The sequence below is a fragment of the Acinonyx jubatus genome, chromosome A3 (assembly GCF_027475565.1).
Source record: "Acinonyx jubatus isolate Ajub_Pintada_27869175 chromosome A3, VMU_Ajub_asm_v1.0, whole genome shotgun sequence".
Lineage (NCBI taxonomy): Eukaryota > Metazoa > Chordata > Mammalia > Carnivora > Felidae > Acinonyx > Acinonyx jubatus.
This window is the reverse complement of record NC_069388.1, coordinates 4,701,483-4,728,366: the sequence shown is the minus strand read 5'-3', so window position 1 is coordinate 4,728,366 and position 26,884 is coordinate 4,701,483. Positions and strand designations below refer to the sequence as shown.

The following is a 26,884-nucleotide window of genomic DNA, read 5'->3' as shown; positions in this document are numbered from 1 at the left end:
AGGGCCAGGGGGGACGCCAGAACCCGGGACCACAGCACGGAAACGGCCCGGGGCTGAGCTGCAGTCAGATCCGGGGATGGAGGGAGCCGGAGAAGAGGAGTGAGGAGGCCGGGGAGGCAGGCCCTGCTGCCCTCCTGGAGGCCGGCAGGCCGCTGTGGCAGTGGAGGACCGGGCCGCCCAGAGAGGGACGGGGTCAGGAGGTCGGGCCCGGGCCTCAGCAGGCCCAGACGAGGCCCAAGAAGGGAGTACCAGGCGCCCTGGAGTTCAGGGCCCAGGCCTTGCCTCGGCTTGTCCAAAGGAGGCCTAGGCCAGGCCTCTGGTGGGGAAACTGAGTCACAGGCAGGCCTCAGGGCACGGCCTGGACGCGTGTGAGCCAAGTGAGGGGTAGGGGGCATAGCCCCTGGGGGGGTCTCCGAGACTAAGGGGGGTAGGGGGCTTCAGGGCTTCCCAGTCCACCGCCGGATTGGCGAGTGAGACGCTTGTAGATCCAGGGTTGGATTGGGGTGGGGTCTCTGGGACGTTGGCTAGCGAGGCGAGGATTGGGGGGATTTAAGTGCTTAGAGATCGAAGGCAGGCCTTGAGTAGGGGGAGTCAGACAATTGGAAAGCCGAGGTGGTTATTTGGGGAGGGGTCTCGGCGCCTCGGCGAAGCGCGAAGCTGCGCCCGCCTGGCTCGAGGCCTTGTCCGGGCAGGTGTCTGTGAAGGGTGGGCCCGACCCGGCCAGGCCAAGAGCAAGAAAAGTGAACAAACCAGGAGTGCTAAGTGGGCGGGGGGCCCCTGAGCGGGGGGTCACAAAGGGTGAGACATGGCCACCAGGCGTTTAACCGACGCTTTCTTGTTGTTGCGGAATAATTCCATCCAAAACCGGCAGCTGTTAGCCGAGCAAGTGAGTAGTTACACCACCTCCAGCCCTCTGCATTCACGTAGCATTGCTGCGGTGAGTCTCCCGGCGGCCTCTCCGACACACGCACCGTGTGCACAGCGGCTCTGCCTGTCTGTCTGTCTCTTGTCTGTCTCTCTGTTTAAAAAAAAAAAAAAAAGAAGAAGAATGAGACTAAGAATAATCCGAAGTGGAAGGTCTCTGGGCGAGGGGCCGGGGACGTGTACAACCCTGGATTGGGAAGAAAAAGCAAAAACAAACAGTTTTAGGCCCCTGCTCCACCTCTGCCTTTGCCCTCTCTCTCTCTCCACTTCCGCAACCCTCCTCCCCCGCCTCCCTCCCGCCCCGGGCGTCACTGCCCGACAGGCCGCCTCCGATTTACATGTGTTTTAACACGGAGATTTGGAAAAATTGGGGCCTTCCGGAAGCCTTTTTGTCTCGTTTTTGTGTTTAAGCCCCCGCCCTCCCCCTCCCCCCATACGGAGCCTCACTTTGGGTTGCAAGATCGCCGAGCCCGTATCTTTGCAAATGTACGACACCCTCCCCCAAATGAGGAAGCAGTTGGGGTGTGTGTGTGTGTGTGTGTGTGTGTGTGTTTGTTTTGTTGTTGTTTCACCCGTTTTCTTTTAATGGCCTCGCGGCCCTGTGTGGGGCCCTGTTCCCTATGAATAATTGCTTCACTGTTTTTCCTGGGGGCTCCTGTTTGGGAGACTAAGGTGCTAGGTTCTTCGTTTTCCATTTCCCAGACAGGAAATTAAGCTTCTCCCTCCATTCGAACTTTAAAAAAAAAAAAAAAAAACAAACATGTATGTATGTGAAAATTAACCTTCAGAATAGCACATGCTTTTTGATTTAATTAATCTGAACCTTTCTTTAGCGCAGCGGTAGGATCTTTTAGAGGGAGGGCCTGGGAAGATTGCCGAGGGGCTTTTTTTGTTTGTTTTTGACGAGGTCTGCTTACCTTTTCTGAGCTTCAGTTTCTGGCTCTTTCTTGCTCTGGTAAATCAGGGCCGGGGCTGCATGGTCTGTGCAAGACCGTGATTAGCTCTGGAAGATCTTAAATTGAAAAGTGAAGTTAGGAAACTAGTTTGTAGTGGGGGGGGGGGGGTGCTCCTTGCTATAAACAGGCTAGGTTTGAATAGAAGCAGCCTTCGAGGATGAAGGAAATAAAGTCACCCCCAAACCAGACTCTGAGGGACTATACTTGAAATATACAGCGCTGGGGACCTCACAGTTATTTCACCTATTAGGGACTGTATTACCTTTTAATTTTTTTCCTTTATGGCCTTACTGAATGCTTCAGAAAAATCATGCCCTGTGTCTTGATGAGTGACAAAGACAGTTTTTCCTTTTTGTAACTCCCAAGTGGAAAATGTCTTTGGCCATATTGCTTCTATGGAAAAGCTGTTGTAAGCCGCGTGTGCACAGTTTCAGGAATAAAATCGTGCAAGTTCAGGTCAAAAGGCATAGAAAACAGGGACGGGGTATGTTTAGATTTGTATTTACTTAAGAATTTGAAGTTGTTTTTTGCATTTATAAACTGAAGAAGAAATGGTATTGTACCAAAAGAGATGTAAATGAAAACGGGCTAATTCCAGTGCTGATTTTTTGAAAAGAATGCTCTGAAATAAGCCAAGAATTAGAGAGTAGAAATTGAATTAATAAAATTCCTCAGTGGAACTTTAGTTTTATCAAACAAGCTGTAAAAATTGCATATTCCTCAAATACTTGGTTTTATGCTACCTGACGGGGGGGAGGGGGGGGTGAACAACAGAACCAAAACTCGGGTTAATGTTTCTAAGGTATCGGTTTTAATTTATTGAAACAACGTTGTTTGCTTTTAAATTTTTCATCGTATAAAGTTCAAAACACCCTGAACTGTTGGGTAACATGAGACTTTTATTATCGTCATTATTAATCATTAAGTCAGACAGTTTAAAAACCTGGTGTCTGAGCCGGGCAGCTTTTTAAAAGTGCATCTCTGAGTCAGACCGATTTTTAAATTGGTTTTCTAAGGTAGGCCATTAGAAAATATACGTATAAGCTAAGTCAAATAATTAAACATGGATAGCTAAAATCTATAATTTGGAAAATTAGATATGTCCAAAAAGGTATAGATATATTTAGCTAACTGAGGCAATTTCTAGAAAATAGGTTTCTGAATCAAACTATGCATATCTAAGTCAGAACATTAGGACGATATTTTCTGTATGTTTCACCATTTAAAATGTTACATAATGAGATTAGTCTCTGACATTTTTCTCAGCTTATAAGCAATCGGATCATTTAAAATATCCTTGTAGCCAATTCAGACTATCTACAAGGTAGAATTTGCAAGCAAACAAAAATGGTTTGCTTCAGTTGGCGTTAAGAAGCCCCACCTATTAATATTTTGAATTGTGTGCATTAAGAAAACACATGGCATGTCAAATTTTTCTCAAGTGTTCAGGGGTGAAGTAACACATCTTCAGTCTGCTTCCAATCAATTCACCAGAAACTGTTCTACACACACACACACACACAGAAGCAAACATGACAAGATGTTAACATGACTAAGTAGAGGGTATGATTGTTTCAACTTTTCTGGAACTTGGAAAAGTGCTATAAGCATTTGGGGGGGGGGGGGCCATGTCTAACACAATTTTTTAAAACTTTATCCAGTAACTTCTGCAGCGTTTTTCACTGCATGTCCAGCTCATAGAAAATTTAACACCTCATTTCTGAGTTGCAAATTTCAAAACCATGTAGCCAATCAAACAAAATCAAAGTTATTAAATTTGAATATGGCCTGGGTCTTAGGTGACATTAAGAAATAATTAGTTAATTAAGCCAATTATAATTAATCAGATTTGTTAATTTTATTAGAGAATACCTAGCTGAAATGTTGACTAGCGAAATGAGTAAAATGCAGCTTACTTCGTACATTTAACCCCCCACAAATGAAACAGATAAGGCAAAATGTCACTGGCTGTTAAGCCTACTGATGACTATGTGGGGTGACATTATACATACATTTTACATATTTTTCAGCATGTTTGAAAAATTAGAAATAAAAACTTAAAAGATGTATACAGGGCATATTAAAAACGTGAGCAAAATAATTAAAAGGAGGCAATTTGTAAATATCTGATAAAACTCAGATTCATGAAAAAGGAAGCAGCTAAATTCTAGAGTTTAATTTAAAAAAATCATAACCTGAAATTTCTAGTTCCTAGCTAGAAGAAAAAGCTGCAGAAGTTGATTTCCATGTGTGTTTGTTACCTCACACACAACCCAAAATAAATCAAAAAATCACATCGAACTGCTAGTTTGGGGGAGGAGGGTTAGGGGGCTTTTGTTTTCAAGTTTTAAAGCTGAATTTTCACATCCTTATTTAAGGAAAAGGCTGTGATTTTTTGATTTGATTAGAAGGTTGTGTGCACGTGTGTGCCTCACACACGTCAAAACACAGGACACCCAAAGCCATATCGTTCAAGAAACTTAAACATGCATTTCACTGCATCCTAGTTTAAGGGGAAGAAACCCAGAAGTTCTATGGTGGCGACGGTGGGCTTGCTCTGTGCGCCCGTAGACATGCATGCTGAAACAGGTTGATGCAGCATTCAGGCAAATATGTCACAGCTAAGCAGGAATTTAAGGAGGATGTGCAGCGACAAAGCAAGCCGAGTCCCCAGGGCAGCAGAGACCTAAAGATCCTTGACCCGACATCCCAGCTGTGATAACCCTTATGCCTCCCTTCCTCGACCACATTCAGTGATGGCTACAGGGGAATCCAGCAGCCAGTCAGTCCCAAACAGCCTTTGCCTGCATGAACCCCAAGTCTGTACCTTGTATCCTGTGGTCCTAGCTCTGGTTCTGGCCCTCCGGGTCTCTGACACGGGAAGCCTCTTCCTTCTTCTGCCTGATAACCCGGCAGCCTTCTCCTTGCCGAGAGCTTTCTCTATCTAGCTCAGCAGCCCCGGCTCACACAGCCTGGTTAAGTTTCTTGCCTGTGAATGAAATCTAGTTTTCCTCTATGCCTTTTAAAGTTTAGCAGCCAGAGCTGAACAAAATTCTCCTTGATTGTGGTTTTGCTTGTATTGATATTGGTAAAACTTATTGTTAGAAACAGACAGGGGTTGATTTTGTTTGTTTGTTTTGTTTTGTTTTTTAGACTTGCAGCAAAATGCAGTTGTTGGCGTTTCTCATTCATTGTGTTTGGGCCTCAGTCCTAGATCCCCCATCATTGTTGTGCCTCACGGCAGTGTGAAATAAAGGAAAAGAGCACTGGACTCTGAGTCTGGCGATTTAGGGTTAAGTCTCACTCTGTGGCTGACTCTCACTCAGAATGTGTCTTTAGGCTCCTTGGTCTCTTCTGACATCTTTTGCCTTGTTTATAAGTTGAGGGGTTTGAGTTAGGTGGTTTCTGAGGGCCGTATGGATTCAACAATGCCTTCTTGAGTTCTGGTCCAGTACAAGGTTTCCCCTGACCAAGGCACACAGCCCTAGGAGCCCTAGCTTCAATTTGAAAAGGAGAAATAGTCAACAACGTCGCTGTGCCCGCTGGGCCAGCGTCGTGCAAAAATCCTTGGAAGTGGCTCCAGGACCTCGCTGACCTAACTTTGACGTTGTATCAGCCAAGTGCAGGGTTGAAGGCACCGCCTCATTCAAGCAGTTACAGGCAGCTTGGCTTTAAGGAGCTCAAGTGAATTTACAAAGTAAAATAATCATTCAGGAAAATGTGTGAAGTCTCAAACGAATGAATGAAAAGTAGTTGTTGAGTTGCTGTTCTGATCTTGATGAGGTGCCATATGACGCCTTTGGTCTGGAATGGGTCTAAGGGTTTGGAGCCACTCGGTTAGTGTTGACTTGCCTGATCTATCCTGTGCTTTAAAATAATGCGTAATCTATCAATGGAAGCTGGAGTTAATTGGTCTTAGATTAGTTTGAATCCACATTATTTTTAATAAAACATGGTGTGCTTTAGGGGGAGAAAAGATACTGAGGATTAACTAAGGTTATAAGAAACCTGAAGGCCTTCAGTCTTGACTGTAACGTAAGCCGAGATTTATTGAGAGCTTACTATGTGCCTGGCTCTGGGCTCCGGGCATGTGGGCACCTTCTGTATGCAGCCTCACAGAGCTCTTGTCACACGGGTGTTGTTGTTTTTCTCACGATACAGATAAGGGAACTAAGGTTTGGAGGGCGTTAGGGAGCTTGTCCAGTGCCCCCCACCTAGAGAGTCTCGGGCCAACCTGGCCCCAGAGCCCTGTGCTAACCCACTGGGCTGCAGTACTGTTTGTCGCTGCACATCCCGGAATGTGGAAGGACCCATTGTTTAAGTCTTGGGGGTGTTTTTTCCTTACAGTAGGATAGCATCTTTCTGTGTCTTGCTCTCCAGCCGTGCATAACTGCGTTTTTACTAGCATATTGAAGGTTCTAGTCCACACTGAGTCTGTTGGAAAATTAGTCCTCTGTCTTTAGAATCCAAGTATGAAATCATTGTATATTTCTCTTTAGAGCTGTTTGCTTTCCTGCCTCTAAAGATTCCCTTTGAGCAGTGAGGCTTACTTGAGAATAAGGGTACTTTGTTGGATAAAAGAGAAGCAAACTTTCACTTTGGCAGTAACGGAAATAAAGTAAATATCACGATAGCATAGACCTGTGCTTCCAAGTCATTTTGCTCAACTTTTCCAGACGTCCTGAGTAAACACAGATGGGTTTCCACTTATTTTTCAGTTTTATGTAGAAAGTTCGTTAGACTATAAATTCCACATGCTACTTGGAGTTTTCAATATTTGCTTGGTTATATGCCATTGGCAGGTCAAAAACCTAGATTTAGACATTGTAAAGATTTAGAAGGTGGTGATGTGTAGTAACGTGTTTTCATTTGGCTGTATTTTGGTTTTTCCTCATGGTAATTCTAAATGTTTTAATTCGTTTCTTGACCAGATTTTCTGGTAATTTGATGGCAGGGGGGGTTTTGAACACCCTCTATTTTTAAGTAGCAAAATGGGGGGGAGGTAGGTGGGGACTCTTTGGGAAGCTGACCTCTGAATTTAATTCCCGATGTGTTACGGTAGTAGCCGACTATCACTAATAATTTCCTGAATTGTTAATAAAATTAGAGATGCTGGGGGGGGGGGGTGGGGGGCGGGGAAGAGGCCTGAACACCTGGGTCTGTCGTCCTCTTCTGAGCCATAAAGCTCTGTGACGCTGGGAAAATGGATTTATACATTCTGCAGCGTAGTTTTCTTACTTACAACAAAAAGAGGCTTTATCTAGTCCGTGATTCTGATTTCACCTCTTATCAGCCAGTAATTGTAAAAACTGAAAGATCAGGGTGTGTGCTGGGTTAATAATCCAAGAGGACAGGCTCACGTGTAGCAGAGACCTTACCCAAGGCTCGCAGTGGTACTTTGTTCGAAGATTCGATGCCAAGTAGCCACTGCAGAAGGGACAGAGGTACAGGCTGAGATAACCGAAGTTAGGGGTTCTGCCCTCTGTCCTGTTCTATTAATAAAAACAATGCAGTGCTTTCTGCATGAAAATGTTAAGCTCTTAAAAAATAAGAACATTGTCTTTTTTTCTTCCTAAAGCAAAAGGTAATTAAATCAGATTTCCATTTGACACTGTCTTCTCTATTAAAATTTTCTAGTACTCCTGTTACGGCAGGGTGTGTATATAAATATCATTCTCTTTGTTCTCGTGGCAAGTTGTAGAAGGAATGAAGACGACTTTCAGCCTTATAATGTCAGCTAATTGAATTTTTACATGGAGGAATACTGCTTGATTACACTTTTTATTACTGTCATTGTTTAATAATATTTTGGTCCTGACAGACCAGTTTCATTTGCACTATTAATTTTTAAATAAGGAACTTACGTTTTTTAATTTTCTAAATTTGCTGCTGAACATAAAAAAAAAAACACAGTTGGTGATTGAAATTTACCACAAATTATTTCAGTGATCAATAACACAAAAAAGTAAAAAAAAAAAAAAAAAGACCTAGTTCTTTAGATTATCTATCATCGGTAAATATCTGTTCAGAAGCTAGAGTTCCATGTCGATCTAAAAAAGAACCTTTAGTTTTGAATTGAAACTTAATCCTCTGGCTGCCGGTGCTTCTTCCTCCCTGTTCCCCCCTTAGGAAAATCTCTCGTTCTCGTTTCGTTTCGTTTTGTTTACTTGCTTTGATAATGGCTTTACCAATAACTGTGTGCTTTCTAGACTAATAATAATAAATGGCAAGCAAATGGGGGAGAGTTTTTCTTTTCTCTTACCACCTGTGTCTCTCTCCGGGGAAGAAGGGTTTCTCGGCTGGCTTATTACCGCGGATAAAGCCGTGTCTGCGGGATTGAATTTGTAGAGACCTTACACGTGTGGTCACTCAAATATGATCTGAACGCAGCCATAGACCATTTCTGTGGGTTGTCCATTTGCTAATTCTGCTGCATTTGCAGGGCTCATTTACATGCTAAAATATACACTTCTTGGACCTGGTAAAACTGCATTTTAGCTTTGCTCTCAAATTATTGTATCTTCCTAAGGGAAATTTAGAATATTGTATGTGGTATTTGATACTGATCGAACAGATTAGCATTATATTGTTGTGAGACTAAAGCAAGTGTGTTTTATTTGCTTTATGGTATTTTAATTTTTACAACTGCTTATTGTTTCCTATCTCATTCACCGAAACAACAATCACGGTAAATAAAAAAAAATACATGTGTATTGATGTAGCTTTTTTTCTTTTTTTTTTAAGGAGCAATCAAAAGGGGGAGATTTTTTAAATGCCTTGGTTAGTGGATCTTTATTTTTAGTCAACTTTAGAGCTGTTTAAAATCAAAGTGTTTCCCAACTGACCATGCCTTATCTGTCTGTCCCCATCCTTCTTTCTTTTCTGCTATCCCTAACTGGATGGGACTGATGGGAACAACATGTCTCTTCAGGAGCTGGACGAGGTATTGTGTTTTGAATATTTCTGTATGTTAGTTAATAAAATTATGTCTTTTTTTTTTTTTTGAAGTCTTTGGTCATATACAGAATACTAACAGAGCTGATACACGTTTTAGCGTTTCTTTTGACTACTCATAATTGCTGTGTTTATCAGTTTGATCTTCAGGATGTCTTAATATGTTTTCACCCCAGGTAAATTGGTGGCTTAGAGAAGAGTTTAAGGAACAATTATTTGCTACGCTTGGGAAAGTGTCTCAACTTGAGAAATAAATAGTAAAGGTTGAGTGAGCCTTTTCTTGAACTTATAAAAAGCCAGATCGTTTTTAGGATTGTGTGTATAACCCCCTGCTTTCTGCGAAGCGTGCTGCTTGCTTTCTGCGAAGCAAGGCTGCTCAGGTAGAGTGTGGAGGACATGGTGTCTGTCTGGCGAGAGCCCCAAGGAAGCGGGCTCACAACCTGGGGGCCTGCCGGGGAGGCTTCGCGGTCACGGTCATGTGCCGGGGTGAGGCCGGCGACCCTCTGTGTGTGCTCGTCACTGCAGGGTCCCCTCTTTGCCCCCTTCCCTTCCCAGCAGCGCACGTTCGGCCTTTTCAAGACTTAACTAGCAACTCACCGAGAAGACGGACAGGGTGCATGTTCCTAGCACTGTAGTCTAGAAGCGCTAATGAAAGGGTTGAGGCAAAAGGGGATTGAACTGTGGCTGTCAGTCTTGTGTCTCTCTGACCCATTTCCGCTGTGGAAGGATAAAAATATTTTTTCCTGAGGGTAGACCTTTTTAAAAGTAACAGAGAGGAGGTATTTTGGGGTTTTGTTTATTGCAATTCAGATAGGACCACCGAGGTGGGATTCGGGTGACTGTCTTCAGAACCAGTGGAGCTCCTAACTAGTAGATGAAGATCTACCTGTACGTTCTACAAGCTGTTTTAACTAGTCAGTGGTAGGAACAGATGGGGAACAACCTGCTGCATAGCCTTCGTCGAGAGCTGGTTAAAGAAACTGGATAGCATCTTGATTCCCTGTACCTCGAAGGGTGCAGTCCCTCCGTGGGGCCGCAGCCGACTGAGCCCCGGGACGCATCACCGAGTGGGAAGGAGCCTGATGCGAACTAGTGTGGAAGCTGTGGTTCCCGCTCTTCTGGGTTTTGTTTTTGGGAAGAGCAACTCCCATTTACGCTTGGGTGTGCTTAGAAATTTCTGAAGAGACAAAGTAGACAGTTAACAGTGGATCCCTTCCAGGAAAAGTCTGGGATGGAAGAGAAACTTCCTCTCTATCGCATACCCTTTTCTTAGGTTGGATATCTGGTTTTAAAACCTGTGCATGCACTACTTCTGTCATTAAAAAACAACTAGTATTTGGGGTGCCCGGGTGGCTCAGTCGGTTGAGCGTCCGACTTCAGCTCAGGTCATGATCTCACGGTCCATGGGTTTGAGCCCCGCGTCAGACTCTGTGCTGACAGCTCAGAGCCCGGAGCCTGCTTCGGATTCTGTGTCCCCTCCGCCCCCCACCCCCACCCCGCTCTCTGCCCCTCCCCTCCCCTTCTCACACTCTGTCTCTAAAAAATGAATAAATGTTTAAAAAAATATATTAAAACAAAACAGAAAAAACCTAGTATTTAAAAACAGCTACCCTTAAGCGAGTAGCTCATTGATCCTGGTGCCTTGGCCTCCCTGCCAGCACTGGGCCCGGGCCGGGGCCCCAGCCCTGGAGAGCTAGGAAGTGACTGCAGCTCCCTGACAGTGGAGTTAAGCGTCTCTGGGGCACAGTGGACAGGATGTGCCTGGGTTTGCCGACCAGACTCGAAAGGCATGAAGGCCTGGGGGCTGAGAGCGGAGGCCTTTTAGATTAGATGCAGCCCCTTCTTGAACAGTTGGCGGCTATGGCTCCCAGAAGGAAGTGTGAGATGGGGGATAGATAACAAACCACAGAAGAACAGAAGTCAAAGAAACACTGGCCACTTTCCATGTGAGGAGCACATCTACAGTCACGTTACTTAGGGGTCTGCCCCGGGAGCCGAGTTCCAGTCTTGCCTCCCTCTTCAGAAACTGGCTACCCACAGTGAGAACCAGCAGCCCTTCTGCTTTTCTTCTTAGCTTCTGGGTGTTTAAAGGGGGGTCTCCACATCCTGTCACCAGAGACGCTGCCCGGAGGGCCACTTGGCCCCATGAGACTCCCGTGCCTCTGGGATTCTCTAGACTCAGTCAGCCTTCATTCTGGGTCCACATGGCCGCCTCGTCCTCGTGAGCACTTCACTTGGCCCTTCTTGTCCTCTGTCCAGGACCATTGTATCTTTTATGAAGTTAGCTTCCAGAATTGTACGTGACCTGGGTTTTGTCTACTTCGTTCATTGCTTGTGTTTATTGTTGACCCAGCTAATTACAATGGCACATTTCTTACCATTCAGCTCCAGGTGCTGGGTTAGGAGCTGGGGGTGTTGGGGCTTGGTGTCTAGAGCCCTGCTTCACCACAACTGCCGCAGGGCTTGGGGTCGGTGTCTTCTGGGGATAGTGAGAGTGACACACGGGTTCTGGGCGTGAGTTAGAAGCCCACCCCTCTGGAGTTGAGGCCTGAGCAGAATTTCCTGACCACATCCCTCGGGTCTCCCAGAGTGAAGCCATCTGGTGGCACCTTACAGGGTGCCCACGGTAGACTGTCATTCTGCCCGGATCAACTTGAAAATCTGCGCCCTGGGGATCCCGCTCTGCGTCTTTCTCCACAAGTAGCAATGGGGTGTCCCTAAGGAGGAAGCACACCCACCGTTTACTTTCTTACCCAGAGAAGTGTCTGGCCCTCTGCTTTGTTCCCTGCTCTCATCTACTTCTCTTCCTGTAACAAAGTCGTCTCCCAAGCTGTTGGGTCTTTAAAATTCATAATTGGACATAATAAAAAATTACAAGACGTAAGTGCCAAGCTCTCCAAGCACATAGCCTGGGCAGGGCACGGTGACATAGTAGGGACATGGGGGCCGCAGGCTGGGCCCGCTGGTCACCTGCTTGGAAAGTCTCTATCCAGGGGGGCGGGCTTAGTGTCCATGTTTGTACAACAGGGGGCAGTCCTCTCCGAGGGCTTGTTGTTGGGGTACAGGGCTCCAATCAGTGGAAGGACGGCAGCGACAGCACAGGCCATCATTGCTGCCTGAGTTTTTAAGGGTGTGAACAATAGTTGAGAGAAAAGGAAAATCCATGAAACCAGCAGCATTTATAGCTGGGTGGTAGGATTCTCTGATTTTTGTTTTTGTTCTCTTTTCTTTTTGTATCTTTCTGTTATTTATTTTTCACACACTTAAAAAAAAGTGTCTCTTTTGGACAGTTAGTGTCTCACAACCAGAAAAATTAGTCACTATTTAAATGATCACAGATTTAAAAATCAAACACACTGCAGTGCTGACACCCCCTGATTCTTTTTTATCCACGTGCTTTTTTACTCCCTCAAAAACCTGAGATTTCTGAAGCCTAACCATCTGTGAGCAAAGTCCCCCAGCCATCTCGATCGAGCCCAGCGAGTCGCGCTTGTGGTCTGACTTCATCATACACACCCCTGGGTTGTCTCACGTGGAGGCGAGAGCGGCCAGGCTGTGAGTTTCAGCGTCCCTTCAGGACTTGCTAAGTGCCCGCCGCCACAAACCATCCAGAATTGTCAGTATTGTTTCTCGTTACCAATCCATTATGACGGGACTTAGTTTATTTTATTTGTGTTCAGATATGGGGTGGGGGGAGCATATGTCAGACTTTGCTAATCTCTGCGGAGGCTTTGCTGTGTCCTTAATCTTACAGGACACCAAATCAGCCTTCTTGTAAAGGCAGGGTTTCCAAAGAGTAGAAAGATTTGCAGCAGCCGGATTTATAAGAAGAGGATGCGTGTGCGTGCGTTCCTTCCGTAGATCAGGAACTTGCCCGTGCTGTCTGGTGCTCTTTAAGGGACAAGTGTCGGCATCTATAGTGGACCAAGGGCAAAGGTAACTGTAGGGAGACCAGCAAGGAGCCCTGTGGGCGTGCGGTTCTGAACATCTGTTGGAATTTTCCTGCATCGATGACCCCGGGTCCAGCGCACCCCCAAATCAGAGCCCCAAATCAAAGACAAGAATTCTGAAATTCTCCTCAGAATTTTTACTGATTTTTTTTTTTTATTTAAAAAATACAGAAAAGTTTTTGTTTTTATTTCGGAAGCACAAGTTCATTTTAGAAAAGCTTTATAGACCAGGATCATCATATATTCAGAGAGGGGACTAAGTTGAAATTCAGCAAGGATAAGCAAGGAGAATAAAAAATCTGGCAGTTTTTTAAAAAGCCTGTCTTGACTGAAAGGGCAACTTGAAAACTGACAGGATCATCCTGGATCTTAAGAAAATAAGAAAACATGTTTTCAAATGTGAAGTGAGGTTGAAAGGGGGTGATTGTTTTGCATGTAACATAGATTTTGTTAATGTTCATATTTGTTTCTATTTCAAGTAGTTGACATTTCTCTTCAATTATGTTTTTCCCTTCTCAAAACGATGTGGGTTTTTTTTTTTTTTCATTTTGAATTCATACTGGTAAAATAAAGGACACATTTCATCTGAGTACTGCTGAATTTCTTTATCAGGATGAGCTATGGCTATAGACTATATGAGGAAAGGGACAATTTTTCCAATATTTAAAGTTTGCAGCCCCAAAGACTGCATAGACTATCTTACTGGCAAAATCCTGATCCAATGTGGGGAAGCCAGGGCCAGCTTTTTGAGCTGGGATCTGTCACTTTCGGGTAGGGATCTCTTAATTAGCAAGCTTCCTCAGAGCGTTGAAAGAGAACGTGTTGGCCCCAGTTTTAACTTATACGCATTTGGGGGGGGGGGGGTGGACACAACTCTTGGGTAAAACCAGGTACCGCTTAAAAAAGGTGGGTCCACTTCAGCTGACTTCACTTGTGATTGAAGTTTCAGGAAAGTCGATTTGTTTCAGAAAAGTCGATACTGATTACTACGCAGGTAAATTTAGATGAATACCACCTCTGTATCTTTTTTAGTTTAATGTATTTTTATAAACAGTAAAAACAGTACAAAAAAGGTCATGAGCTTAAAAGCCTACTTAAAGTATTACCCTATTGCAAATGATATGCTAATAAAATTAGTATATAGATTATATAATAATGATCTAGATTAGATAATAAGCTGGCATCGAGGAAATTCTGTGACCCATGAAGAGGTACCTTAGCAGTTTTGGGGTTTGCTTTGTATAAACAGCTGGAGGTTTGAGTTCAGGTTCTGCTCCAGGAGACCCACAGCTCTGTGTCCCGCACGAGTTGGCTGTGTGGTCTGTCCCTCCTGCCTTGGTCAGTATGTCCTGTGCAGAGTTGCATACCTTTCCGTGACTTCAGAGCAGGAGTTTGAGGAATAAGCAGCTCGACTTCTCCCGGTCTGTTCCTGCTCTGTGTACGATGAGGTCTGAGCCCCGTTGCTGTACCCGCAGGTGGTCAGTGAGAGAGGCCGCTTTATGTTGAGACTCTTGTGCTCACTGGGAGCTGGTCCTCTCTCCCTGGTACGGTTTGGTGGGGGGTGGGTCAGTCTGAGGGCTTGCTGTCCTGATTTGTTTTCTTAGCAAATTGCAATTCTGTTTCACGGGCCTGCCAAAATGATGGGGGAGATGGGGCCTCTGGAGTCATTGGACCCAGTTTTAATCTGTCACATAATAGCTCTGTGACCTTGGGCAAGCTACTTAACTTTTCTGAGTTTCAATTTCCTCATTTATAGATTGGAATAACAGTTCCTAGCTCACCTAGTTTCCGTGAGGATTAAAACAATAAAAAGAATATAAGATTCCTATTGGTGAACTCTTGAAAACAAACAGGGTGGCTGTGGTTGAGAATTGCCACTTTATGGACCCAGCGCCCCAGATTGTGCAGGTCGGATGACACACAGTTTGTCTGTGACCCGAGATGACTCTGTGGTCCCGTAGGGTCCACGCGGTGGCGGAATGCTGGTGACTTAATCACGACTCAGAGACACTCAGGGAGCAGTTACGAGGGTTCTGGTGTCTTCGGTGTGGTCATTGCACACGGTGTGATCCGGGAACACACAGAATGTCCTAAGCCCGTGGGGGCAGGGCCTGGCAGGGGCAGGGGGTGGGGGGGGGGGGCAGCTGCAAGATGCCAATTTGCTTGTAGGAATTTTTCTGTAAACTGTTTAGCATAGAAGAATTAGGATAGAAGAATTCTTTGAATGTAGGTTTTTGCTTATGTCACATTTTTTCCCTTTATCTGTTGATTTTTAAATTTTGTCTTGTTTCTTTATTAGAAAAGCAAACAAGTATTTGCTGAATGAATGAAAACATAACTTTAGGTACATGCAAGGAAGGGGGGGAGAGAAAAGCAACATAAATTCTTCACCCAATTCCACAGTATGGTTTAGGGCATTTACAAAGTATTACCTGTAAAAGACTTTTATATTACTGTTTTGCATTATTTTTCAATCATCATTTGGATCTTTGGAAACTGGCATTTATAAATTCTGAACTCCGGAGGGCACCTCCAGATGGCTCTCAACCCGTTCACTGCCTCAAGGCAAGCCAGCAGCTTAACTCAGCCAGGCCCGGCCTTCCCTCCCCGGGTCTTCAAGGTTTTCGAAGCCAGTGTCTGAGACCCGGGAAAAGAACCAGAGCTCTGGGTATCATTTCAAAATAAGTGAAAACACCGTGTGTGGACACTGAACTGAAGAAAGGAAGCGACAGGCAGACTTGCGTTGAGATTTTTGAGGATTGCTTTTGCATGGTGGGTGATTTGCTGATCATTTCAGGCAATTCTTTGAGACATTTTAACACATGGTTAATGACCTTGTGACCAAGATGACTGGCTCAGTCCCATTTCCAAAATAAGCGAAACGTGTGTAAGTAAACCTTGCTCCTACTGAACATTTTGTGTGAGTTCCGTTTGTAGCCTCGTATTTTTTTTTTTTAACTTGTATCTGCTCGCATTAATTGTTGAGGTTCATGCCATCCTGTCCGTACGTAGTGCTAGTGATAAGAGGTCTTTCTGTTAAGGCTCTTCTGTTGATTTTTTTTATTACATTTCTATAGCCAGATCAAGTCCAATTCATGTTCACAAGTATGTCCAAGAAAATTAAGAACTGGTGCATGAAAAGATAGGAACACAATCCCAAATGCTAGCAGTACCAAACCAAGCTTATGATACAGGCAAGTGCACTTACTCCTACATTTCTTGGTCTTCTCAGGGAGTGACATTTAAAAGGGTGTGAGAGTGTGCTTATCAAAATGGAACCTGAGTAACTTTTTTCCCATGTCCCTTTATTTCCCTGTAGCTTGCCGACGACCGTATGGCTCTGGTGTCGGGCATTAGCTTAGATCCAGAAGCAGCAATCGGCGTGACAAAGCGGTCGCCCCCTAAGTGGGTGGACGGAGTGGACGAAGTAAGTGGAATGTTAGTTTCACGCGATCCTATTTTTTTAAGTAATTGTATGACGCCGACACGTGTAAAGGTGCTTTTGCCTTAAGAAGCGTGACGACACGGTGAACGCAGGCACCTGGAAGTAATCCCGCCTTAGGGTCGCTCGCCTTACACCCCACCGGAAAAGGGGGTGTGAGCCGGTGGTTTGGGCTTCAGTGGGAGTGGTCTGGATTAGAGAGAGAGACTCAAGCACCATGTCATGAGCAGTGGGATTTGAACTTCGATAATCTGAATGCAAAGTCGCTCACGCGTCGGTGAGGCTACAAGTTGGCTGAAGCCCGGACCCTGTGCTCTAGAGTGTAGCTGATCGTCTCAGAGGCAGACAGATGCCTGGCAGGCGGCACTGCAGCTTTGGTGGTTTCATTTGCGTAGATACAGTATGACGTTGGCCGGATCAAACAGAAAATGAAGGAATTAGCCAGCCTTCACGACCAGCATTTAAACAGGCCCACCCTGGACGACAGCAGTGAGCAGGAACACGCCATTGAAATCACCGCCCAAGAGATCACTCAGGTGAGGGTGGGACTGGGTCCCCAGGCCGGAGTGGGCAGTTCCCGGCCCCCTCAGGGGCTGGAGCGTGGCACAGCTCTCAGATCGCACCTCCCTCCCCCAGAGTTACGCTTCCCAGCCCGCAGCCCACCAAGAGACTTGAGACCCCGGGCTCCCCCAGGTTATCAGCCTGTGTCTTAGACGAGTGGGGACTGTTTCCCCAGTTGTTGGTACCTGCCACCGTGAGCTGATTTAAAAATAAACTCAGAGCATTGCTGAGTTCAGTCACTTGATCTAGAGATGTATAACTTCTTATATTAGTGCTTACAAATTGTTCATGTTACAAAATGGTCCTCGTAATTGGAAAAGATTGGGAACTTGCGCTGCCCGAGGCTGGAGTGTATTAGCATCTTCAAGAAACTTAGCACCCTAGAAACATTCCTGGTAAAATGTTAAATTTGAGCAATTAAAAAAAGTGTGTATTTATTTGAGAGAGAGAGGAAGAGAGAGAGACACTGACTGAGCAGGAGAAGGACAGGGAGAGAGAGAGAGAGGGAGACACAGAATCTGCAGCAGGCTCCAGGCTCCGAGCTGTCAGCACAGAGCCCTAGATGGGGCTCAAACTCATGAAATCATGAGATCATGACCTGAGCCAAAAGCCAGACGCCCAACATACTGAGACACCCAGGTGCCCCAAATTTGAGTACTTTTTAAATAATCTGACCAGTGGGGAAACCTTAGTGTTTACGTCGTTTACTTGTTTAAATCTCCTGGCGCTCAGAGGTTCTGGGTGCTGGGATGTGTGGGTCCTGGCTCTTCGCAGGGGTTCCGCGCCACGGCTCCCCTTTGCTCCCTTTGTTCCCTCTGCCTCCCGGTGTTCTCGTCGGCAAAGCGGGAACAGTAACAGTAACTGCAGTAACTGCCGCCTCGGGGTGGTGGCAGGGGCTTGGGGAGAGGACCGTAGTCCCAGAGCGGTGCGTGGCCAGGCGACGGGCCGGAGGGGGTGTGCGCCCCGCCCCGCCCACAGCGTTTGGCCACGCCTGGGAGCCTCGGAGCCTCGGGTTGCTTTGGCCTGTGCGCCTTGGGTGACGCCGGCCTGTGCGAACAGAGCCTCTCCCGGCTCTCAGACCCTCAAGCGCAGCGGCAGTGGCACTCAGGCCCCTCCCCCACGGCTCGCTGGGAGCCGTGGCCTCCTTCTCCCAGCTCTTCCACAGGTGCCAGCGGGCCGTGCAGGCTCTGCCCGGCCGGGCCCGCAGGGCCCGTTCCGACCAGGAGGAGCGGCTCCTTCGCAATGTCGTGGCCTCCCTGGCCCAGGCCCTGCAGGAGCTGTCGGCCAGCTTCCGGCGCGCGCAGTCGGGCTACCTCAGACGTGAGTGTCCCCGGGAGTGATGGACGGGATTTCGAGGCATGAAAGTTCCAGCACTAGGACCGCTTTTTGTCTCCATCCTTCCTTTTGGCCGCTAGTTCTCCATTTCGTCCCGAGCCCTCCATCGCCACCCCTTGAGCACGTTTCACAGCTTATGCAACGAAAGGGACCCCCCCCCCCCCCCCCCCAACACACACACACCGTGTGAAATGATGCCCGGACCGAGGCCGAGGACGGGGTGTCAGAACAGTTCACATGCGGCAAAAACAAAATTTACTCTTTGCCAAGCTCGAACAATGTGAAAAGCATTCTAGCACGTTGGCGAGGCCCGTAGCTTCCCAGATGTGGGGTTGGAGGACAGTGCGAACGCGGAGGTAAAAAGTTGCCATCACGCGGAAGCTTTATATTTGCAAAACAACTAAAGTATTCGAGTGCCTGAAAATCTTTTCTGGGAGCGGGTGAAATGCTGGCTGCTGGCTGTCCTGGCCAGTGATCCTCTCAGCCTGCCCTGCCCTTTCTTCCTGAACAGTGGGAAGTCTGGTGTCAGCCACGTCCGCATTCGAATTACCTCGTAAACTAGGTTTTTCCTTATTACCACTGCAATCAGTAATATCCCCACATACTCAAAAAACAAAAAACAAAAAAACAAAACAAAAAAAAACCTAGCTCCCCCTCCATCTGACAACTGGCATATTTGTATTTTAATTTTATTACTTCTAAAACTTGATTAGGGCCATTTGGAATTGTTACTAGAGATGCTTCTGGAGAGAACTACCGATTTTTTTTAAAAAATGTTTTGTAACAGCAGTGAGATTAAATATTTCTGCCTCACTTAGAGATGCTCAGATGGTTTCAGTGTCCTTTTGTCACTCACTTGGCATCGAGTGAATTGTACCCATTTGCAGTGTGATTTTTGTCTTGAAAAACGCCAAATGCTTGCATATTGTTTTATGTTTATAATCTTTACTCTCCCCCCACCTCTGTTGGAGATAGGCTTCTTTTAAAGCTGCTGAGAGTATCTCCATTTTGACTGTTGAGTTTTACTCCAGATTTCCCCTTTTTAATGGCGGAGCAGTAACCAGGACGGTTTACATATTCCAGTAAAGTGAATTCCTATCTATGATAGGCATGAAGAATCGAGAGGAAAGATCCCAGCATTTTTTTGATACAGCAGTACCACTAGTGGATGATGGAGACGATAATACTCTCTATGATCGGGTACGTGAAGGGGCTGCAGAACTGACTGCTCCACACTCGCGCTCCACTCTGTTCCTTCTCTTCATAGACCGTTGGCTTGTGTGCGATGAGATGGGTCAGCGCTGCTTCAGGTAGAGTCTGTGCAGCGGTTGGAGGAGCGGTCGTGGGGGCCATACTGCTTCTCCCTCTGCAGAGGCTACGAGGGGACCTTGCAGTCTTGCCTTCCGGAACCTTCAGGAAAGCAGTCTGCCCACCCCACTTGGGGAAGAACCCAGAGAAGCGCAGGGTTCATCCCGCTGGTTTTGCTCCTCGGCCCTTGCGGAGCGGCCGACGTGGGTTCCCCCACGTCCCCTGCTCGGGCCAGTCGTGCTTTAGATCCTGCGGCGTGTTTTAGGAGTTTGGATCTTGCCTGTCGGGGAAAAAAAGTCAGTGCTTGTGTGTTGTTTACCTGCTTTGTGGAAGTGTTTCCAGAATTCATTCTTTGACTTACGTCTGACATCACACACCATCCCTTTCTGGAGGCGGGGCGGGGGGCGGGGGCGGGGGCGGCCTCCAACGTACAAATCCTGTATGTTTTGTTTCGCTAGGGTTTTACAGATGACCAGTTAGTGCTGGTGGAACAGAACACGCTGATGGTGGAGGAGAGGGAGCGGGAGATACGCCAGATCGTGCAATCCATTTCTGACCTGAATGAAATCTTTAGGGACTTAGGAGCGATGATCGTGGAGCAGGTACGTGGTTTAGCTCCCTCGTCATTGAGTTTTCCTGCCGTACCTCGGGTCCTTCTTCAGACTTCTGATTCTGCGTTCCCGTCAGGGAACAGAATTTGCCCCTCTCCCCCCACGTGTGCACGTATGTACGCGTGTGCGTGCACGTTTACATAGGTACACGTGCAGATTACGTACACGTGCTAACGTCACTCCCTGTAAAAATACCGAGAGCTTTGTTTCTCTCTCTCTCTTTTTTTTTTTTTTTTGAAGTAAAAAACAAATATCCAAAGGTCTCCTATTCTCCAACCGAACTCCAAGGATGCTCAGGGGACCACCCCGCTTTGGGGGTCTGGTGCCCCCCACTCAGCAATGATTCTGGCAGTAGATAAAGTTTCCCTTCTAATTTTGGCAGGTTACTGCGTAATGGCAACGGGAACCACTAGCTTTCAAGTAGAATTAAATTGTTTGTTCGCTGTTACAATCTGATTACGGGGTTTTATTATCTTGCCAGCAGGGATTTGGGTCCCGATCCCCCTGCCACCAGCTGCAGAATAGAGTGTTGAGGCTGTGGAAGATCTAGTTACAATAATTACTCCCGTGGTTCCCAAGGAACTGCTCTTGCTATCTCTACTGATACAGCGTGTTCCATTAAGAGCCCTGTTCTTGCATGTAGCCTGGTGTTCCCTTCTTTCTGTGTGAACCGAGAGATTAAACAATTAAAACCAGAATTCTCCTGGAGGCAAAGGTGTAATTTGACGTGGCGGATTGGAGCTCACTGTCTTTGCTCCGACCCATGGAAGCCTGTGTTGACGTGTGTAGACATGATGGGCAATTTCCAGGCCTAATCATGGCTGGGTCTAGTTTAACCCGCGTTCTCTGCTTACCTGCATCCAAGCATTTACGCAGCGGATGGGCACAGAAGTCAGCCCTTCGCCTCTCAGAGCCTATTTCCACTGAACCGTATGTTTTTTAAAGCCCCAGTGAGTCTGAACGTGGCATATCTTAGAGTGGCTAAATCCAAAAAAGAAATCTCAGTTTGTCAGTATTTCTGTCTCACGAGGTAGACTTTATTGTAACTAACACAGCACTCTGCCACTGAGTGCCTAATATCGCTTGGGGATGGATTCCAGAGCTTTCCATGTGCACCTTTACCACCCAGTTAAGTAAAACAGATAATGCTGTGCGTAACGATGTCTGCAGTGTGCCTTTCTCATTTTTGATGTTCCGTTTTTCCCGTTGGGGTTGTTGATGGTCTGTAACTGTCATTTCTTACTCAGGGTACAGTCCTTGATAGAATTGACTATAATGTCGAGCAGTCCTGCATCAAAACCAAAGACGGCCTGAAGCAGCTTCACAAGGTAATGTCGGATGTTTCAGTAACCTAGAACTCGAGGAACTGTTCTCAGACACCAAGGCTGCCCAGGAGGACCCTCCGTGTAGCAGCACAAGAACACACGCTAGCGGCGTGTGTGGAGCCGGCCGTGGCGGTCGTTACCCTTGCCCAGCAGGAAACGGTTCCAGGTGCACCTCACACGTGGGTTTGACGTTGCTGAGAACTCGCTCCCGTGACAGGAAATTATAAAGCAGCTGGGCCTTTCTTTCTGTCAGAAAGCGTCTCGCTCTTTGAATCTTGTTTCAGGAAGTCAGGGGAATGGGCATTTGTTAGACGCGCGTCGAACATTCTGTTGGCTCGTTGGTGCTGACTCGGGGCTCTCTTGTTGTGACGCCCTTCTGATGGATTGCTGCTGGAGGGTCATTCTGGAGCAGATAAAAATCTCGTTTTCCCTTTTAGTTGCCACGGCGTCTCTGTGTGCTACCTTGAGAAAAGAGTCGTTTGTTGACATGAGGCTAGCTCCCTTACTCTTTGCTGGGAAGGTAGCTCTTTCGGGAAGATCTTTCATGATACTTGTTAAAGATAAACGGGAAGCGTCTTCGAAGCCTGGTCGTCAGTGATGAGAAACACACACATGCAGCCGAGGGGATCTCGTGTGTACTTAGGGGCCTGTGTGCTTTGAGAGGGACGAGGACGCTTCACAAAGGAGACAAATTTCTGTCCGTTTCCTTGTATCTTTGAGACCCAGTGACACTTGGAGCCATAGCATGAGCATTTTTCCAGTCCACTAACGTACCGCTCTGTCGCTCTGCGGAAGCTGGCTGCTCCCCGGCCAGGACGGTCCCGGCTGCGGGTGGTGCCGAGTGCACAGAAGGTGACGCCTGCCGAGGTGTGACCAGAAGCCCTTGACGCTCGCTGCTGCAGCAGGGTGGGAGTGAGACTCCCGGCACCCGGCGAGAACAAGAGGCCCGCCTCAGACGGGCCGAGGGCTCGATGCTTGCGGACTCGTTTTGCCGCCAGCCTTGTGTACGGGGGTGACCGCCAACTCGAGTTTCCCGCTCTGTAATACCCAGCTTCTGATACGCTGTTGTTAGAGTTTCTTCAATAAAAACTAGTGAAACGTGTCCTCTGATAGAACGCAGACCACGGGCAAAGCTTTCTCCACAGGAGCGTACAAATCCAGGGGGAACTAAGAATGTTGTTTCAGGGTCTACTTCATGAATCATTTTGAGAGGTTTTTAAGTCCCGTGCGGCATCGGCTCCCCTGGCGTCCCGGGTTCCTTGTCAGAGAAGTGAGCCAGCCCCGTGTTCCTTCTCACGTCACGTTCTGTCAGCAGCGTGGCTGGCCGTTAGCCGGCCGTCACCTCCTCCGGGGCTGATTGAGCCTCGGGAGTGGCCGCACACGGGCCCGACTGGCAAGACGGGCTGACCCGTCGAGGCCGCGGTTTCCTGCTGGTGGATGAGTGGCCCCCAGAGGGTAGGTGGGTTCACTTAGGAAGCAGAACTACCAGTCACAAGGTTGGCGGGGAACACGGAAGTAAGACAGAAGGGGCTGGATCTTCTCGGCAGACGTGGCCATCAAGCTGCCGCCTTCTCGTCCTTCCCCGTGAAGTAGCCACCCCCCCACCCGCCCCCGGGGGAGCGCAGGGCCTGCTCTTCCTTTCTCTGGGCCAGTCCCCGGGAAGCCGAGGCGGGCCGCCATTGGGTTTGTGCGCGGCAGGGGAGGTGTGACGGCTGGCGCGTCCGCCCCCTCTCCCGGCCTCCAGGCTGAGGTCTGCGGGTGCGGTGTGCAAGAGGGTGCGGGGTCGGCAGGCGCCTGCCTGTGGTGCCGGCAGAAGCACGGGGAGGGAGGACCGCGGGGGCGGGGGGGGGTCTCTCTCTGCACTTGCTACCCGTGGCTCACTCCTTCCCATTCCCATCTCAAAGGAGGGGTGTGCTCTTGTTTCCAAAGTCAGGGGAGGCGGAAAACACCCTCTGGGGGGCCGTCAGTCCCGGGGGGAACCGTAGCCAGTTGTTGGGTGTCATGGTGAAGGAGGTACACTTCCGTCCAAGGAACCGTGTCCAGGAACGGGAGGCTCGGGTGGAAAGAGTGGCTCGTCGCAGACGGTGGGAGCAGGCGGGGAAGCGGGTCGGCCCGGCCCTGAGGCAGAGCCGTGGACTCCTCCTGCCAGCCTTTGTCGTAACGGCGGATCCCAGGCCCGGGCTCTGGGGCAGCCCCGGGGGAGATGGGTGGCTCCGGGACCGTGGCACTCGTCCACTCATGTCGATTAATCGTGCCGGAATTGGCGGGCGGGATTCTGATGACGTAGCCCGTGGCGGAGACGCCATTTGGGCAGACAGACCCGCAAGCCCAGAACTGGAAGCGGGCGGGCTTGCTATTTGGCTTTTCGGGGAAATGACGGCCTCTCTCCCCTCCTCTTTCTGTAGGCAGAGCAGTATCAGAAGAAGAATCGGAAGATGCTTGTGATTTTAATATTATTTGTCGTCATCATTGTCCTCATTGTTGTCCTGATCAGCGTGAAGTCTCGCTAGGCGGCCGTGCGGCCACGTGGGCCACCCGTGTGCGCTCCCGGGCGCGAGGGGCTCGGCCGCCCTGCGGGCACAGCGGAGGCGCGGGCTGCGGACCGCGTGGGGGCGGCGAGCGCCTGCCTGGACCCCTCGTCACGGTCGTGCTCCAGCAGGGGGATGAGCTGCTGTTTCTCCTTCATTGTCAAGAATTTAAGGACCTTTGATGCTGCTGCAGAATAGAGATTGAGTTCTGTCATCAGTTATAATATATATTTTTTTTAGAAAGAGAAAATGAGTTGAATGTTTACAGGCACTCCGCAAGCTGTTCGATAGTGTATGTGCATATGCTATTTTTTTAGCAGTCATGTCTGAGCAGCATGTAAAAATAATTTTTGGAAACGTTTTTTAAAAACCATCTGGTTTTTAAGAAATTTGGTACCAAAAATTTATGAGTAGAGGCAAAAATGCCTCTTCATCTTTCTCTGTATATTTTCCAGTTGAAAACAAACTGAGAAGTCCTTTAAGAATTTATAATCCGTTCCCCATTAACTTAATTTAGCTTTTCCATCACTGTTAATGATCAGAGTAACAAAGTGTGAAAAATAAGAAACCATTATTGATGTTAATTAACACATTTAGATGGGCCAGTTAAAACAGCTTCATAAGTTTAAATTAATCGTAAATGGACTATTCCTCATTTAGAGTTTGTGCACTGCATTTTCTACTGTAAACCAAAAGGGGTTACCAAACAAAACCACCTAAATTTAAAAGTTGGTGATTTCAACCAACCGCACCTGAAAACATGAAAAAGGGAAGCTTGGCCGTGTCATGGAAGTCACCAGAATCAGCCAGTGTGCCCCTGTCCTCGTCCCCAGCCATCCTTGCTCAGTCCCTTACTTACACACTAACTCCATAATGACCTGTTCAAACTAGCCACCATTTAATGAACTGTGAATTTACACGGAGGCCATTCTAAATGGGTCACCCCATTTAGGATTAGTGGATCTCAAATTATTAACCAAACATCACTCCATTTCAAAGTAGAATATTCCACCAGGGGCATGATTTATCGGCTCTTGCGTTGCTGCTTAACTATGCCCAGAAAGTAAGCACGTTCCGACAGATTGTGAAAATCTTGACTAGAAGTCCCTCATTTGTGTGAGCACGAATCAGATCGCCAGAGTGGGACTTTGCCGTTTTCTTACCTATTATCACTATGGTGCTCGAATATATTCCTGGAACTGTAGAATAATGTGGAAAGCGATTGATGGCTTTGAAAGCTCAACTTGTTCGTGTTTTTACTTGGTCTTGAGACGCCAGTATAGTTCTGATGGTCTTTGTATAATTTTCGATGGCTTTTCCATTGTTTTTTTACCTCTCCTGAGAAGTTTGCGAAGAGCGTGACCTCATTAAATGTGCTATGTCTTATTTGGATCAGTCACATAAAATGTGTCTTTAGAATTGACTTTGAAGTCGTTTCCAGAAACTTAAACGCAAGTCCAGAGGTTCAGGTTGTCCAAACAGATCATGGTCTTAGCACCCACACCCATGCCCCAGCCTTCCCCTTCCCAAGTTCCCGGCCACCACTGGTTTTCTCACGACCGATGTGGCTGTAGAACGATCCGAAGGTGCCCCTGGCATTTCAGGAAATCGCCTGGTATTCCCTGACCAACCATTATGTGTTAGGCAAAAAGGTCAGGAAGTAAGAATCCACCTCCTTGATCACCCCTGACATGTGGGGCTTCTGCAGATCTTGAGAAGAGCCGTAGGCATTTTCTAGTCACAGCGGGTTTTAATCCGGTGGCCGAGTCGAGATGTTCCTCTGGACCGACTGCTCCCAGGAGCGCGGGGCCATTCAAGGTCACGGGGCTTCCCTCCCCAGCGGTGGACAGTGGCGACAGGAGGCTTGGTGGTCTTAATGTGCAAGGCAAGTGACCCTTTAAGAAAGGATCGCCAGAAAAAAGAAAAGAAAAAAAAAAGAAAGGATCACTATTTATTTATATTTATTTTCAGTTAACAGGGTGATTGGGGCTGGTTTTTGCCCCCCTCACCCACCAGGGTAAAGTAACGGATCTGACACAGAAGTGATCTTGAGGATCTCGAGTGAACTGAGAAAGCAGTGCAGTGCCACAGAAAGCCCCCCCCCCCCCCCCCCCCCCCCCCCCCGCTGTCTGCTGCCATCACCTTGTCCCCAGGCCACCTTGTCCCCAGGCGGGGAAGCGGCCCCAGGGCGTGTGCTCCTCAAAACACTGTATTTTTCTTTTGAGCCTTTACTTAGGGAAAGATCAGCAGCCTTGGGGGAAGTAAGAGTAGATTGGTCCTGGGGCCCTGGTACCTCAGGGTAACGGGTGATTCTCTGCCTCTGAAGGAGACGGGCTCCTTTTGCTCCAGACGGCCACTGTCCCAGGGAGGGCCGGGCCATTCAGCTCTGTTGGGCTCTGGTGGTAATGATCGCCAGCCCGGTCTCTCCCCGCGCCTGGGACACGACCGGAGAAAGGGGGTGGGGGGGAGGGGGAGGCTCCCTCTGGGCAGCCCTGGGCTCGGCCCCTGGACACCTGCCCCCTTGAACGTGTCCAGGGGTGGCTCTGTTGACGGGGCCGGAGAGGAGATAAGGAAACGTTTACCGTCAGGTCTCCAAAGCTCCTGATCTTTCCTGCGATTGTAACAAGTCTACTGTCTCTTGTTGTATTAATTTGGGGGTGGGGGGTGCTGGCTTCGCCATGGGCGTGAAGCGGTGTGTGTCTCTAATTTAACGGATTTACCGCTTTCTCTGCTAATTGAGAGAGCATTATTTATTTGTTTTGACACAAGTGCTTTCAGTGTTTTATCCTAGCTAATGGCTTCTTAAAGGTAATAAAACCCTTCCAACCTAATTGGTCAGATAAGACTTTTTTCCTTGTGTGCTTAAATAAAGCAATTAGTGAAGCGCTTCTATCCAAAATGACTTTTTTTTTTTTGGTCCTTTTTTAAAACTAATTCACTGTTACTGGAAACTTTTTGTACAATAAAGCAATCATGCGGATTAAAGAGCA

General features: G+C 47.6%; 1 protein-coding gene across 6 annotated transcripts; it reads left to right on the top strand.

The window, feature by feature from the left end:
* On the top strand, window positions 1–26,884 carry STX16 (syntaxin 16). 6 transcript variants are annotated; one of them, XM_027046755.2, is made up of 10 exons: window positions 1–937; window positions 8,625–8,660; window positions 8,812–8,823; window positions 16,104–16,211; window positions 16,622–16,762; window positions 17,942–18,107; window positions 19,231–19,322; window positions 19,889–20,032; window positions 21,289–21,369; window positions 23,772–26,884. In XM_027046755.2, exons 1-10 carry the CDS (start codon window positions 806–808, stop codon window positions 23,874–23,876), a joined length of 1,017 nt encoding a protein of 338 aa, XP_026902556.1. In that variant the 5' UTR covers window positions 1–805; the 3' UTR covers window positions 23,877–26,884. The 6 variants fall into 6 exon arrangements, with proteins under 6 accessions (XP_026902556.1, XP_026902557.1, XP_053055753.1 ...); XM_027046756.2 differs by lacking the exon at window positions 8,625–8,660; XM_053199778.1 differs by lacking the exons at window positions 8,625–8,660; window positions 23,772–26,884 and adding an exon at window positions 21,651–23,765.

Coding starts and splice junctions, on each gene's coding strand:
- STX16 (XM_027046755.2), top strand. CDS start 806: ATGGCCACCAGGCGTTTAACCGACGCTTTCTTGTTGTTGCGGAATAAT. Junction 18,108..19,230: donor GCAGTCGGGCTACCTCAGAC/GTGAGTGTCCCC, acceptor TATCTATGATAG/GCATGAAGAATCGAGAGGAA. Junction 20,033..21,288: donor GAGCGATGATCGTGGAGCAG/GTACGTGGTTTA, acceptor TTTCTTACTCAG/GGTACAGTCCTTGATAGAAT.